This window comes from Manis javanica, chromosome 12, assembly GCF_040802235.1.
Source record: "Manis javanica isolate MJ-LG chromosome 12, MJ_LKY, whole genome shotgun sequence".
NCBI classification, from domain to species: Eukaryota; Metazoa; Chordata; class Mammalia; order Pholidota; family Manidae; genus Manis; species Manis javanica.
The window spans coordinates 101,497,668-101,513,430 of NC_133167.1; the positions used below are offsets into that span (position 1 = coordinate 101,497,668).

Sequence of the window (15,763 nt, forward strand, 5' to 3'; positions counted from 1 at the left end):
GTATGTGTTTGCTAAGGCTGCTATAACAAAGTACACAAACGGGGTGTCTTAGAACAGCGCGTCTATTGTCTACTTGCCAAGGTCATGTAGTCAGTGAATAGTAGACCTTGGATTTGAACCTGTGCAGCCAGACTCCAAGCCCTGTCCCCTTAACCACTATGCCACACTCCTGCCCCTATTGTGCTGTGGGCACGTCAAAGACAAGGACCATGTTTTGATCTTTATACACCTGGCATGTAAGCATTATTTGTTAAATACCTGTTGAGTGAAGGGAAGAAAAGAATAAAAGAAGTAAAGAAATATAAAATGAATTAACAATTACTATTTTAAGATAATGAGAAAAAAATTAGGACTGACTGAAGACTAGGTAGCAGCAACCTTATAGATGCCCATCAGTTATAGATAAAATGGACAGATCCTCAGTCATCTCATTTGACGTGAAGGCCAGCCTTTTCTGAGATGTTAGAGAACATAGTGCTTGGTGTAAAGGATTATGGGTACTTGCTAAGAAGCTTCTGGTCATAGTTATTACATCAGAACACACTTGATTACGATTTGGGGGAAAAAACCATGAAAGGGTGATTTCCTGCTCCTTTCGTCCAGCAGATCTGGGTATGGAGACTTCCACGAGCTCCCTCTGACAAAGGTGAGCAGTAGCCCCTGCTGGCCACTCGCCCAGGCAGCCACCAGCTGCCCAGGGCAAATACAGTGGTTCTTAAACCGAGGTGGGCTTGACAGATGGGCTTCAAGTTTCTGGTTGATTGCCACATTTTGGGTTGATAAGTTTATCAACTCTTGGGTCTTAGGGATAAGAGAGGGAAAGGGAGGAAAAGCTTCAATTGTGTCTGGAAATTTCTGTACCAAGAGCTATGAGTACTGTGCCTCCTGGCACAGATTGTGTAGCGCCACAGAGTTGTCACTGGGAGGAGGAAAGGAGGCTCATTAGCAGACCTTCTTTACACCATGCCTGAGCACCCCCTGGATTTGTGGTTCATGCTGGCGCCAGGAAAGCTTCTACTGAAGCCTTAGAGCAAAGGGCCCAAATAATCAAACTACAGCACAGTTCTGTCTGGAAAGCCCAAAGCAGAGAAAGACCAAGAAGGGTTGCAGATGTCTAAAAATAGAGATGGGCCAGGCAGGACCGTGGAGATGAGAGCATGTGGGCTGCAGAAGCCAGTACATCGTGTTGTGTTGTGTTCTGTTCCTTCAGCCACCACTTTTACCCAGGCCGTCAGATGAAAGAGCAAGAGAGAGACAGGGTAGGCGAGCACGGCAGGTTGAGTGAGAGCGACTCCGTCTGTCACAAGCACAGACTGCCAGCCTGAATACATTCACGGGAAGGAAGATCAGCCCAGCTGGGAGAGGACTTTTGAGCAGAGGATGAGAAGGGGAGCTCACGTTGTCCTGATGGCTTCCATGGAAGGCAGCATTTCCCAGAACAAAGGGTGCCCCTGGGCACTGGCCCTACATCTGTGATTAAGCCTTTGAAGAGTACACCCTCCCGTTTCAACTCAGGACCCAGTTCATCGATTGAAAGAATGAAACTTTTCTGAACAGGGATCAGAGGTGACCTTCCTGTTGAAAGACTCCCCTCTACACTTGGAAACTCTTCAACTCATACAAGGCAAACCTCTGATTCCAGGATGTTCTTCATTCACGATTCACTCACCTCTGTGCGAGTGCATCTTTCCAGCCTTTGGACAAGTGTTGACCTCTCTAGGTTGGAGTTCCCCTTAGCAAGGCTGAGCCCCTCTGGGCCAGCCTAGGCCAAGCAGTATGCTGGATGGGAGCAGGGGCCAAAGCCACCTTTGGGGTCCTTGTCTCACAGAAGCTTGCCTGAGGAATGCCATCATTAGTCTTTGAAGGTCCCGGGAGTCAGCGGGCACAGCTTGTGATTTGATTGGTGTGTGAAGAAGTACGCAGGCTAATGCTACACCCTGCACACTGACTAGAAGAGAAGATCCATTCTGAGAAAAGCCAAGGGACCCAGGTAACCACAGGAAACAAGATTTCATCATTGGAAAAAATTTAAATATACTAGAACTGTGTGTTAACTGCATATAGAGACCCTGCCTTTCCTCAGTGAGGGCCTTTAGGTGTCTCCAGAAAATGTGCATGGGAGGTGGAGAATTTAGTTTAGCAGGAATTCTCTGGGAAAGTGTTCTCTCTGTCTGTCTGCCTGTGTGTCTCTGTCTGACACACACACACACACACACACACACACACACACACACACACACACACACACACACACACACACACACACACACACACACACACACACACACACACACACACACACACACACACACAGTCACCAGTCAAGCCATATAACAGCTCCTTACAGTTTTTTACCCAGAAAGCAGGAGGGTGAGAGCATTGGCACCCTTTGGAGTCCACAGTGTCAAGAACGCATGTTGAAAAGAAATTTTATCAAATGGTATTGTGGCGTTCATGAGATATGCAGTAAAAAGTATAAGTGTTTTTTAAATTATTTTTCATTGCTTCATGCTTCCTTGAATGCAGCACCTTGTGAAAACTGAATCCCATAAGGCCCCTGCTTATATTTGGGTTTCAGGCATTTCTTCTAAAATGCTTGAAACTGTTCAAATTAAAACACAGCCCTCCCTGTTATTCCCATGTCTGATATCCCTAGCCCTTGCAGTGATTCATTTAGAGGATTTCCTTGGTTTTGTACCAGCTCCCAGTGAGATATCCCCCCAGCCCCCTGCACTTGAGGGGGCATTAGGGGACACCTGCAGAGAAAGACCCTGAAGGAGACAGTCCCAAGGAATAGGAACATGTGAGAAGGATGAGTGAGCATCATTAGGATGATAAAGATGTTTTAGATACAGGATGCAACATAGTGAGTGAAATAGATAAGAACTTTTACTCGATGAGAGGGGTACCCTTATTATTATTAAACTTCAATATGCAAGCAAATATAACATAGTCGAACCAGTAAGAAGTATGCCCCTACTTTTAATGAGTTAGAACATACTAGGAATTATCCTCAGCAGCAGAGTGGGTGAGAAATCTCATGTTTCTCCGGTGAAAGCTGCAACCTAGTCCCCTTCTCAGCCCCAGTCCAGGGAAGCCTGTCTCTTGTGAAGACGGCCCTGTTCTAATACCGTTGAGTATTAGATAACAAGGCTCTTGTAATGGATGGGGCCGCGTTCATGAGATTTCAATCTCTGCACCTATCAGAGTATATAGCCTCTAGCAGCACTTAATAGATATTAAGTTGAAGGAATAAAAAAGAAAAACTAGTAAGTTCCTTAACCATTGGAGAGATTGCTCAAGGTTTTTGTTTTACTTTTTAATTTTATGAATCTACATGTGAAAGCTTCAGTCAGGATCAATAAACTAACTCCACAGCTTTGGGTAAAACCTGTTCTGTTTGGATCTCTGGACTTTAAATTCAAAGGGTGATTTGTGGAATGCTTGGGTTTCTGTGATGAAATAAAAGGTTTTTCCTTTATGATATTTGGTGTCTCCAAAGTTTTGAAATTGTATTTTATGGTTTCTCCATGTTTTGTTGAAAAATAAAGTGTGTGTGTGTTGGGGGTGCTCAAGAAAAAGAACAACAGCAAACAAACAAAAAAAAAAACAAAAAAAAAAGCCACTTTGATTAAGCATAGTTAGTAAGCTCAGTAAAGCATGTCTCATCCTGGTGCCAAATGATGCTCACTAAAATTGCAGCAATTTTTGATGCACTTGCCAATGTGTGTGTTATTTTTACTTTAAAGATGTAACAGATTGTTCCAAAATAAATAATTTAAGCCTAATGTTTCAAAAGAGTCCAAGCGCTTGTGTCTTTTGCTCCTGGCTTCTCTTCTGGGACTAAGCTGTGCCCAACAGAAGCAACTCTCATTTCTATATAACACTCCATTTGGAGGGTTGTTTTCTTGCTTTGTTTTTCAAAGTTGGATTTATTTTTCACCGTTCTGTTCCGAATGTCATAGGTTCTATCATTGTCCTGTGCTGAAGCAATGACTCCTCTTTTACAGGAAAAAAGGGAACAATCTCCATAGCATCTAGATTTGTGATCTTGTGGGAGGAGTGTGAGTGTGGAGAGAGCTCTGGGGTGGGAACCTTACCCAAGTCCCATGGCGACCTGCAGTTTCCAAACTGATTCATATTTAAGCTTCAAGCCGTAAACAACGGGTCAGCTTTTGCACACAATGTCCTCAGTTTAACTTAAAATAGCTTTGGACTTGGCAAGTTAACTTCACACAAAATGACCTCATCCTCAATCAATTATTGGACTTAACTCAATTATTTGCCTTATGGTAGAATCTATGATAGAAATATGAAAAACAAATCTTTATGTTATTCTGTACTTCCTAGATGTGCAGGGCTGGCTTTTATAGACAGAAAGCAAAGATAAAATATAAAAGACCCAAGCAATAAACTGACAGCTGCGTGTTCTCGTGAATGTAGGCCGCTATTGTGAGGTCCATCAGATGACGGGGAACTACATGTGGGACCCCAACACCAACAAGTCATTTGACATCGGTGTCAACAGAGACAGCCTGATGCCTCTCTGGTGGAACGGATCAGAACCTCTGTGGGTCACTCTGACCAAGGCCAAGAGGAATGTCTACATGTACTACTGGCCAGGTGAGTGTGTTCACATCCTGGCCCTTCCAGCCTTCCAAATATCAAACCCCGTGGAGTCTCTGAGGACAAACGATGTAGACATCATGTTTAAAGATCAAGCCAGGGGTTGGAAAATGGGATCTCTATTCAAGAAATATGTCTTATGGGCATGTATTTAACATTTTTATTTTCAATTCTCTGACATCAGATCAGACACTGCCATTTTCTGATTCTTTGGTTCAGTTAAATTTACTGCTTTTCATTTGCAAAGTTTTAGACATACAGGAAATATAAAACATAGGATGCCTTATTTGCTTTACAGAAGAATCTGGCATACTATTTTAATAGATTCTGAGCTCCCCTACAATATTGAAAAGAGGATTCAAAGCACTTATAATTTACTGGTAGTGCATTAAATGAAGTCCCTTTGTATTAATGTTCCTTCTGTACATTGTAGATCAGTGAGAAATTAGATCACTTACCTCAGTGAATACAGTCATATTCTTCAGAATACTCTCATCTTGGCAGTTGAAAATCTGTTATTAAGAATGAGGGGATTCAGTGATAACAAAATAATGAATTTACACTGTCTTCCTATGGGTGGGGCTCATTCTCCAGGTAAGTGGGCAATTTGACCTTTCCATATATATGGCTGTGGACACTTTTTTTCCTATTTCTTAATGGTGTCATTCTGATGATCACCACTGTGAAAGAAGCTATGAGGAAAATAGAGGCCTAGAAGAAATGAAGGGCTACATGGGAGAGGCAGCCGAGGCGTCTCATTGGCCTGGGTCGGAGGGCAGCAGCCTGACAGAATTTTGAGAGCACAGTGGGTTGTGGGGGAAGGTGGCAGGTGGAGATGGGGGAGCATGGAGAGAAGGATACACAGCGAAGGCTGAGTCACAGATGGCCCACACTGAGGACGTGGGCCTTCAGCAGGAGCTTGGAGCATCCCGGAGGGAGGTGGCCACGTGGAGAGCTGATCAGGGCACTCAAGGCTATGCCAGCTCTCGGAGGAGCATAGAACACTGGCATATGGAGACCGTAGAAAGCAGACCTGCCACAGAGCAGAAACTGGCATCCATAGTTGAGCCTAGGAAGACCAGAGCAGGCTGCCTCAATCCAAAGCTGGGCAGAAGCACAGACAGACAGGCTGGCAGATCAGAGTTGGGGCAGTGCTAAGAGTGTCTTCAGAAGACTCCTCGGGTTCTGTCCATAGCAGCTACATCAGCTGACGTGCGAAGCTTTCAGGTAAGGAAAGGGCTTAAGGGGACCTCGTTATCTTACACAGAGACTCAGCTTTTCATGGAGTCGGACGTGAGGTCGAGGCAGTGAGGCTGTGCGTCAGCCAGCCAAGCTCTGAGTGCAGCCCAATGTGATGAGGTCTAAAGCCCAAAGTAATCGCCGCACTTCGAGGTCATTCTCAGAATCATTATCAACAGATACAAGGGCCCCATGCATAGCATAGGACGGGGAACCGGCTGGGCATGCTGCCTTAGGCACCACCTTCAAACCAATCTCAGAACCCTCAAGATGCACAGCACACCAGTGCCATGGGGTCAGCTTCTCTGGTCACTTTAACTTTCTGTCTTGGAACTTGAGCTTTTCGGGCCCTGAAGAGCACCCCCTCCCACAGTCACTCCCCAGCTTTCCATGAGCCTTCTCCACCTGGGGTCTCCTGCCAGTGGCCTTCTGGATGGAATGGAAAGATGGGGACAGATCCTGAAAGGAGGCAGTTGCCACATTTTAGACTTCTCTCTGCTGTATGAAAGAGTATTACTGTTGATCTCATCCAGAACGGACTCCTTAATAATAAACAACTTGAATTTATATATCACTGAGTTTCAAAAAAAATATGTCAAAATGAATTTGCATGTAAAATATCTTGTGGCTCCTCCAAAACAGTTCCTTGAGGGCAAGAAAAGGCCAAGTGCTTCCTTCGATTTACAGTTCACATCATATTATGTGACATGACAAATGTGCCTTTAACATCAGTTTAGGTGTTGACTGTCAGCAAGAAAGAAGCTAAAAAGATAGCCTCCTAGAATTTTCTCAGTGACCTAAATGAAGGTTAGCTAAAGATCTGGCTGTGTTGAAGTCTGGGTAGAAACTGGATGAGAAGTCTCTTGTTTCTTAGCCACTGTCCTGTCCTCCTATACTGATACCCACATACAACCTCTTGAAGCGTTAGCTGTCTCTGGAGGCCTCGCCACCCAGCCCAGCCCGCGTGCCCTGGCGCCCTCCGTTCTCACTGGTCGGTGGCAGAGGGATCAGTGATGGCTGCTCTCCTTCCCCCGTCCACTTGGTCCCCTCCAGCCACAGCTAACAGCCCAGGGAATGTTCATTTGTCTCTGCAAGATTAAGTGAAGTGCAATGGCACTTCTTCTAAACATGACTCGATTTTATTTTTCTTCCCAAATCCTCCTCTCCCTTCCCCACTCCCCATAGGACATAGTTCAGACCTCTCGATGGGGCCTGGAAAATCTTCATTGCTCCAGTGAGCTGTGTTATGACACTGAGTCTCACCATTAAGTCAATATTTAGAAGTGCAATTTAGAAATGGCAGTAGTTCAAGTCTTCTTGTCAGGTAGATAAAGCAACAGACTGAAAAATTGATCAGTGGTGAAGAGTCCAAAATACCCCACCCCGGGTCTTGAGAAATTTAATACTGTAAACAGACCCTTTATTACCCCACCCCATGGTGCCATTGAGCTGTGCAGGGAGAAATGTGCCCCAGGAAATGATGCTAAGTCAATATTTGGCCCTAAATCAAGTATTTCTTCGGGAAGCCGAAGAGTAGTTCTACAAAGGAGTGTATGTTATTCACTAATTTTATTCCCTGTTCCATCCCTCTGGCTTGAGATCAAAGGAATTTTATTGAAAGGGAAAAGTAAGGGGGTCCAGTATGAAGCATTCACTTCATACTGAGAGCGGCCCGACGCAGAGCAGGGCGCCTTGAGGAGGGAGGAGTCGGGGGAGGGTGGAGAAGAAACAGGGAAGATACTGCATGCTAATAGGGTTTGAGCCTTTCAGACATCAGTGCCATGAGTTCTAAGTTTTTTCTTATGGTTCTCACGAAATGCAATAAAAGAACAAAAAATAGCAACCTTTCTGCTATTTCTGGAGTCTGTGGTTAGAACTCTTTGGAGTGAGTGTTTGAAGACTCCAGGTTCTACATCTGTTATCTTGCATTTTGCAGCCAGGCAGTCAGGAGGACTCCGGGCAACCTTTCATGTGGCCTTGGGATGGTGTTGGGTGTGGGTCTAGGCTCTTCTCCTGGCTTCTTCCTGTCCTGGTCAGGTGTTCAGACAAATGAAACACCTTCTTATGGGGAAGACACATTTCCATCTGGCTTCCTCTCCCCACCTCCCAGAGGTGCACTGGATGGGGAGCTAACAGTGGGTATCTGACTGAGCTCCTGTGAAATTTTGGTTGTTACAGTCAAGGTGATTTCATCTAGGTAAGTAAGGAGGCACATGTTAGCTATTGATCAGGAACTATGGATTGTTCACAGCATCTTCTCCTTTCCTGCCATGGTGGGTCCCTGACAGTCTTCAGCTGGGCTGAACATAGGCCCAGGGACTATTAGGAGCCCAGCATCAGTCGCACAAATGTGCAAGTTACCTTTATGGCTGAGTTCCTGGACTCTGAATGTGACTCCAAACATCTGGATAAAAATTGGGATTTTTTTCCAGGCAAATATTGGACATTACATACACAAAGGATTCAGTTTTTCACTATATTTTCCAATAATATCACCAATTTAGCTTTAGACCTTAAGATGTATATAATTTTAGAGCTGGAAGAGGCTTTAGTATATAGTTTGCTGGTTCCTACACTTGTAAAATCAAGGCTTCTTTAGGAAACTGATCAAAACTATAGATTCCCTTTCTAGAATTCCACCCCCATACACACGACACTCACAATTTTGTGCTCATGTAATGTAAGAGACTACAATGATAAGGATTACCAAGAGGTCTTTCACATGGCAACACCTATGTATCTGTAATAGCTACTTGATTTGGTTTTTTAAATGTGATGAAAACATGTTAAAAACTCACCAAAATATCAAATGAAACCCAAGCTCCTGTAACTAATGTTGTCTGGCAAGAGTACAAAGTTAGGGATAGTGTTTGTTACTGAAGTATCATTTATATGCAATCTTATATTGGTTTCAAGTATACAACACAGTGGGTCAGCAGCTACCTATATTATTAAATTCTTACCTCCACTAGTGTAGTTACTGTCAACCTAGGAAGATGTTACAGAATCATTGACTCTATTCTCCATGCTGTACTACTATGCCTGTGACCAACTTACGTTATGATTGAGAATTTTGGGGCCCCTTTATCACCTTATCCTCCCCACCCACCCACCCCTAACCCCCCTCCCATGGTAACCACCAGTCACTTTTCAGTGCCTATGAGTCTGCTGCTAATGTGTTCACTTTGTTTTGTTTTGTTTTTATATTCCACAAATAATTGAAATCATACAGTATTTGTCTTTCTCCTCCTGGCTTATGTCACTGAGCATAATACCCTCTGGGTCCATCCATGTTGTTGCAAATGGCAGGACTTCTTTTTTATGGCTGAATAATATTCGAGTGTGTATTTGTACTCTTAAGATTCTTAGGGTTCAATTCACCTTGGGTCATTTCCTTTGTTTGTCGGTAACTTTGGTAAGGTCTGCATCACTGATGTTGTCTGTGTCAGCAAGAAAAAGATTACCAGTTTGAGGTTTCCAGTTTGAGGCTATCTCAAAGCAGTGATCTTCAAACGCATTCTGCAGGATTTCCGGGTGTCACCCATTTCTGCTGCAAAGAAATTGAGGAGGTGTTACCTCTCTGGACTGTTGCCAGCAGAAGCAATCCCTCATGTGTTAAAAAGTTTTCATAGCTATACAACCATATCCTATCTCCTTTTGCAGGATGGTATCTTGGCCCAAAGAGCTCACAGTTTCTCAGTAGTATCCGTGATGGTAATTAGAAAGCCTTGAAGAGAAATCCAGGGACGGACTTCCGTTCTTCACAAGTCATGGCAAATCTATTTCTCTGTAAAGCGTCTTTAAAGGGTGTGACTCAAGGCCCTGGAAGAGGCTCTCAGGAGACAGCTGTGAGCAAAACCAGATGCAGGTCTCCTCCTCCCAGCCCTTCCCCTGAGAACTTCCCATCCAGTCAGGGAGACAGATGATAATCTAATACTTGCCCAAATAAATGTGCACTTGTTAAAAATACAGCAATGAAAAGTATATTGCATGGTGACATCATCTAATAAGGGATCCTGTTTCATCTGAGAGGGTGGCATGAGTAAACCCCTGAGAGGACAGGTAAGGTGGGGTTGGGGGAGTGAGGGAAGAGGTGGAAAGGGGCATCCAGACTGAGGAACAGCATGTGTAAAGGTCCTGGGGGTTACGGGAGAGGCATGAAGGGGTCAGGAAACTGAGAGGGGAGGGTGGACGCAGTGCAGGGAGGCTGAGCCCAGGCCAGGCTCTAGGGGCCTGAAAATTTTTTTCTTGTCCTGAGAGGAATAAAGAGTCATTGGAAGATTTTAAGGAGGAAGGTGACAGTATTCCATGTGCATTTTGACAAGACCGCTCTGCCTACAGCCCGGAGGATGGAACATAGACGTCCGAAGTGGATTGATAGGGGGCAGCTGGCCAGTCGGGAAGTTGTGTGGACATAGGAGAGAGGTGAAAATAGCTAAGACTAGGGGAACCGAAGAGGTGAGAAACGGATGGACTGGGGACATACTTAGGAATTAAAATTCCAGGACCTAGGGATGGATTGGATTTGAAATTAAGGATTTCAAGCAGTGATGGGCATGACACTTGGGTCCTGGCTAACAAAACTGTGTGGACGGTGAGTCTTTGCTTAAACTGGGGAAACATTTTCATAAGTTTTTGGGAAAGTGCATTGTCTTTAGATTTAAGACCAACCTTGTGCCAAATCCTAATGGTCATATACCACCACCTTCCTAAAGTGGGGATTCAACCTGGGTCAAGCATCCGTTCCTTCCCACCTTGGTTTTCCTATTAGACGTTTTACGTCCAGTGAGTCATTTTCAGTTGAGTTTTTGGAATCTGCTCTAATGGATGAGTTGTTTCTCATCTCGTTTGTCTCCTGGGCTTGCTCTCCACCCCTGCACACAGACCAATCTCCAGCGGCATCCTGGGTTCAGGCCAGCCCAGCACCCTCTCCGCATCAGAGGGGAACTGCTGCCAAAGGTCTCAGTCTGTGGGCCAGGCCAGCCCCAGGGGAAGGGTCTCTGAGATCAAAGGCTGCACTTTCCCCAGGGACCTGTTCCCACAAGCTCCTGTGCCTCAGATGTATTTTCCTGGAAAAGCTTCCACGTTTCTAAGAGAGTTAATTGGCTTAGCTGTTTTAATAAGCTCTCTTGAAACATGTATTCAACAGTTGTACACCTGCCTCATATCACATAAAATGCAGCTCACAGGGGTTATTGTTACAAGATGTGTCAAAGTTGGCAGGCGGAGCTGCACTTGGAAGACGAGTCCTGTGCTCTAGGAAGTTGGAGAAATGTAATTTTTTATGGCCTCAACTTGGTGGTCCTTAGAGAGAGACTTGCCAGGAAGCAAGGAACCATTCAAGAAAGCTGTGTGCATCGTGGAAAAGTACCAGAGTTAGGAGAGCTGATTACCAGGCTAAAGGAAGACCTTGGGACAGTCACTTCTCCCATGTGATGTCCGCTGCAAAATACAGGGTTTGGTGTAAGGCTGCCATGAAGGGCTGAAAGCTGTTAGTTGCACAAGGATGCCACATCTGTGGGGGGTGCCATTGTAGACATCATAGATTTGGCAGTCCAGTGTTGTGATAAAGTAAGTATATTACAATAATTTTCTGATGAATGGAAATTAAGTGCTTTGAAGAAGGAATGCCTTAAAATTTTTTGCACAAAAGTTCATGGACTTAATGTTGCTCATGTGATTTTTATATTAATGATACCAAAAAAAGAAAAAGGTGCATGGACTTCGTGGTGGTCCTGTTCGGTTGTCCTTTAAATTCTCTCTAACGCTCTGTATTTTCTACTCAGGATAAATTTGGTAGCTTGTAGAAAATGATACTCGCCCAGCCTGAGGTGGGAATATCCAGCAGACTCTAGACATACATAAGATGAGGTCTTTAAAATTGAACACTAATTAAGGGCAAATCCCTTCAGCGTTCCCTGAGAACAATGAGGAAACAAGATAGAGTAAGGCCAAAACATGCCCTCAAAGTCTTGTGAAACCAAAAATCTTACTCCAGGGTTCTTAGTTAATATTCGAAAGTGCAAGATCCAGGCCACTGCCTTTGTTTCCCTGCAGAAATTCATGCTTTCCTCACTCACATTGGGGTGACCTACAATGACCTCAGTTGGCCAAGTTCCACGCTCCCTGGGGAGGTCAAAACCGTTGAGCAATGTGTCCATGTTTACAGGTTGAGCCTGTGGTAGACCCAGAACAGGGCCCACAGACTCCTAATTAAACCACTATCTCGTGGGGTCCACAAGACACGTCCTCTTCCAGTCTGTTGATTTGTATCAGAGAAAGACTAAAGAAAACAAAGCAAAGCTCTCTCACAGACTTACCTGGAATAATTAGCTTTGCTCTCTCTGAAACTGCCAACCCCACTCGTTCCATGTTCCACTGCATTGTGGCTGTCATTTCTTGCTGGATGTTTCATTTATTCATTCTGGGTTATAAGATTAGAGGTAAGGTGAATGTTTTTGCCTTTTAGATTTTACCAAGGAGAGACTCTTGTAGACAAACAGAGCAAAAGGGTTGCATCTGCCCCAGGTTCCATCCACTGGGGGGACTAGTCTAATTCCTTCTCAGGGCCCCTTGGAGGTCACAGCTTCTATCCAGATCAGCCATATCTGCAGGACTTGTTTAGGGGCACCTCCGATGGGTTGAGGTAGGATCTTCTCATCTCATCCACTGGCTTTCTCATTATCTGGATGTAATCAGAAATTACACAAAATCATATTGCCCCATTTGCTCCGCTATGAAGATTCTTCCTCCGTCTGCTCTGCTTATGGAGCCACAGCTGTGGGGCAGCCCCGAGGAGAATAAATTCCACAGCTGGCAGTTCTCTCTTACCGCCAAGCCTCCACACCACTTCATGCCCCTCCCGTTACAGTGCCCATAGAATGAAACTACGGCTGCCGCGTTTCCTAGCTCAGGGGTCTTCAAACTGGATTCCAAGGATTTGCAAGAGCAAGATAGTTCTCAGATCCTCAACTTTCAGATGTATTGTGAAAATTGTCCTAACTGAAAACATGCCCTTTTCCTACTTTACATCAGAAAGGAAGGCTCCTCAGCCCCCGGAACCTTACTAAGGTACCTTGCCTCAGCATATGAGAGCCTCCAGGCATCAGACAGAGGGGGGTGTTCAGCATTTCGGGGTAGGTATTGAGAAAGTGAATACATGTAGTGACAAAGAAACAAAACTTAAAAGAAAAAAAGTCTTCCAATGTTTGATTTTAAATTATTTAAGAAAATTTAAGTTACTAATGGAAACACTATTTAAAAATTTATGATGATAGATCACTATGTGAATGTTGGCATTAAAAGAAGCAGTTCAAAGAATTAGATATTGTTACAAGCTATTTCTTTTTCCATCTCCTTATTTATGTGACAGTTTTCTTAGCACTTAGATTGAACAAATGGGAAAAAATGGATTCTGAACTTGTCTCATTCTAGAGACCAGTCATTTTCATCCACGGATATATTAATTGACTTTTAGAATCACCCCTGTTCCTTTCAGCATGAGATACATTTCTAATACAATATAACTTTTTTGGTTAAAAGTTATTTATTGAAATTTAGGGTTCTACTTGGTACAATGACAGGCCAAGTTGTTTTGAAATAACTCCTCCCTCCAGCAACAACTAGAAAAACTGCTGGACCATGTGTACGTGTGCATGTGTGTGATGGATTGGAGACATACCAAGACCAAAGGGAGACTGTATCTGGCAAGTGGGACCAAAACTCACCTCCAGTCAAATACTGGTCTCAAAAGCAGTCAAGAAACTAAGAAACTTAACTGAGCGTCTGACAGAATTGCAGGATGTGGAAATGACAAAAATGGAGTTCATAGCCCACCAAGGAGAAGAGATCTAGTAAACATCCCAGACTTTCAGTTTGACAATAAAGGGCAATACCCTAACAGTAAGAGTGAGCTACAAATGGATAAGAGGCTTTTTGAGGACTTAAGTCTTCATAAAGACAAAGTTAAGTTTGAATCATTTTAATCCCTGATTATATCCACTTTGGATTAAATGGTCTGCGTATAGCCGCAGTGCCCACGATAAGCAAAAGCATATCTCTAGAAGATAACAACATATGGGGTGTTAAATGATATTTACAATTTTCATATGTGATATGCAGCATTCAGTTATTTAAAAAAGAAACAGAGTATAGGAAAATAAGACCTGACTGAAAAAATCAAGAGAAAAGAAGCAGACAGAGAACCAGATATCAGACATGGACTTGGAAAGGGCAGACAGAAGAGCTAAATGATAAAATGGAGACTTGCACTAATAGACTAGAATGTTTTTTAAAAGTAAATTCTATAATTATCTAGCTTAAATGTGGAAAGACAAAGGGTAGAAAAGAATGTAAGAGACATACAGAATGTAGCGAAAAGGCCACAGAAGGATTGGAGAGAGAATGAGACACAAGTAGTATTAGAGGTAGTGATTGGGAACCATCCAAAATGGACAAGAGATATCAAATCATAAATTCAAGAAGTGCTGTATAACCAACAAAGAACGTCATGAATTTCAGAACTTCTGAAAACTACAGATAAAGAGGAAATCTTAAAATCAGCCAGAAAAAATTGTTCAATGGGGCAGTAATAAGACTGACAGCTGACTTTCAACAGAAATACTGGAATCCAGAAAGGCAATGGAATAATGATATCCTCAAAATGATTAAAGAAAATAATTATAACCCCAGATTCTACATCCAATGATAACACCTTTAAAAAATGAAGGCAAAATAATGACAAGAGACATAAAACTGAGAACTTATGGCCAGCAAGTTTAGAGTAAAGGGAATTCTAAATTGTTTAGGCTGAAGGAAAATGGTCACAGATGGGGGCAGAGACGTAGGAAAGAATGAAAAGCAACAAAAAGAGTGAATATATAAGGAAAGGTAAGGTAATAATAATAATAATAATAATTTTGTGGATTAAAACTCCATAGAGAATTAAAATACATGACAACAGAAGCACAGAAAGTGAGAGAAATGTAAAATTCAGAGTTTTAAGTATTCAAATGCCTTGCATTGTCTGGAAAGTTATGGAATTGCAAATTTACATTAGACTTCAATAGACCAATATTTCAATTTTTTACCGTCTCTAGGGCACCATGCCAAGAAGAGATTAATTAATTAATATATAAATGACCAACAGAGGAAGGGAAATGGAATAATAATAGTACAATAATTAATCTGAAATAAATCACTAAAGGAGAGAAAAACTCAAATATATGATGAATACAAGATACACAGTTAGATGGCTGATTTAAACACAAAGGTAGTAATATATTACATGTTAAAGTCTACTTTTTTACTAATATTTTATTAAATACTCCAATTAATCTGAATGATTCTGTTTGAGTAAAGGTCAAAAACAGGTAAAACTAATCTACATTATTAAAATAGTGTTTATGCTTGGGAGAATAGTGACACGAGGTGCCTGTGTGTGATGGGAAGGTTCTGTTTCCTGATCTGGGTGCTGGTTACACAGAAGCATTCACTTTGTAGGGGTTCATTGAGCTGTCAACTGACGATTTATTCATTTTTTGTGTGTGTCCATGTTGAACTTTAATAGGAATTTATATTAAAAACAACTATCATCATACTAGGTAAAAACAAAAACTAATATATGCTGCTTATAGAAAATATACACTAAATGTAAGCATGCAGAAAAGTTGAAATTAATAGCATTTCAAAAAGATACATAACACAAATGAACCCTAGGAGAGCTGGTACAGCTATACGAACATCATCCCATGTAGACTCTAAGCCTATTTTTAAGATAAAGAAGTACGTTTCCTGTTGATATAAAAGTTCAATCCACCAGGAAACTGTAACAATTCTAAATTGTAATGCCCCTAATTATACAATCTCAAAATAAATACAGCAAAAATTGACAGAACTA

General features: G+C 42.7%; 1 protein-coding gene across 8 annotated transcripts in view; it reads left to right on the forward strand.

Moving 5' to 3' along the window:
* Nucleotides 1-15,763, forward strand: part of ENPP6 (ectonucleotide pyrophosphatase/phosphodiesterase 6) — a 102,748-nt gene that overhangs the window by 52,544 nt on the left and 34,441 nt on the right. For 6 of the 8 annotated variants that reach the window (XM_073219183.1, XM_073219184.1, XM_073219186.1 and 3 more), the window contains one exon: nucleotides 4,444-4,623. The exons of 1 other annotated variant lie outside the window; for it this stretch is intronic. In XM_073219183.1, the coding sequence (XP_073075284.1) occupies nucleotides 4,467-4,623 (157 nt within the window). In that variant the 5' untranslated portion in view covers nucleotides 4,444-4,466. Of the gene's footprint in view, nucleotides 1-1,210; nucleotides 1,991-4,443; nucleotides 4,624-15,763 lie in introns of all 8 variants that reach the window. One more of the 8 variants, XM_073219185.1, reaches the window with a different exon arrangement.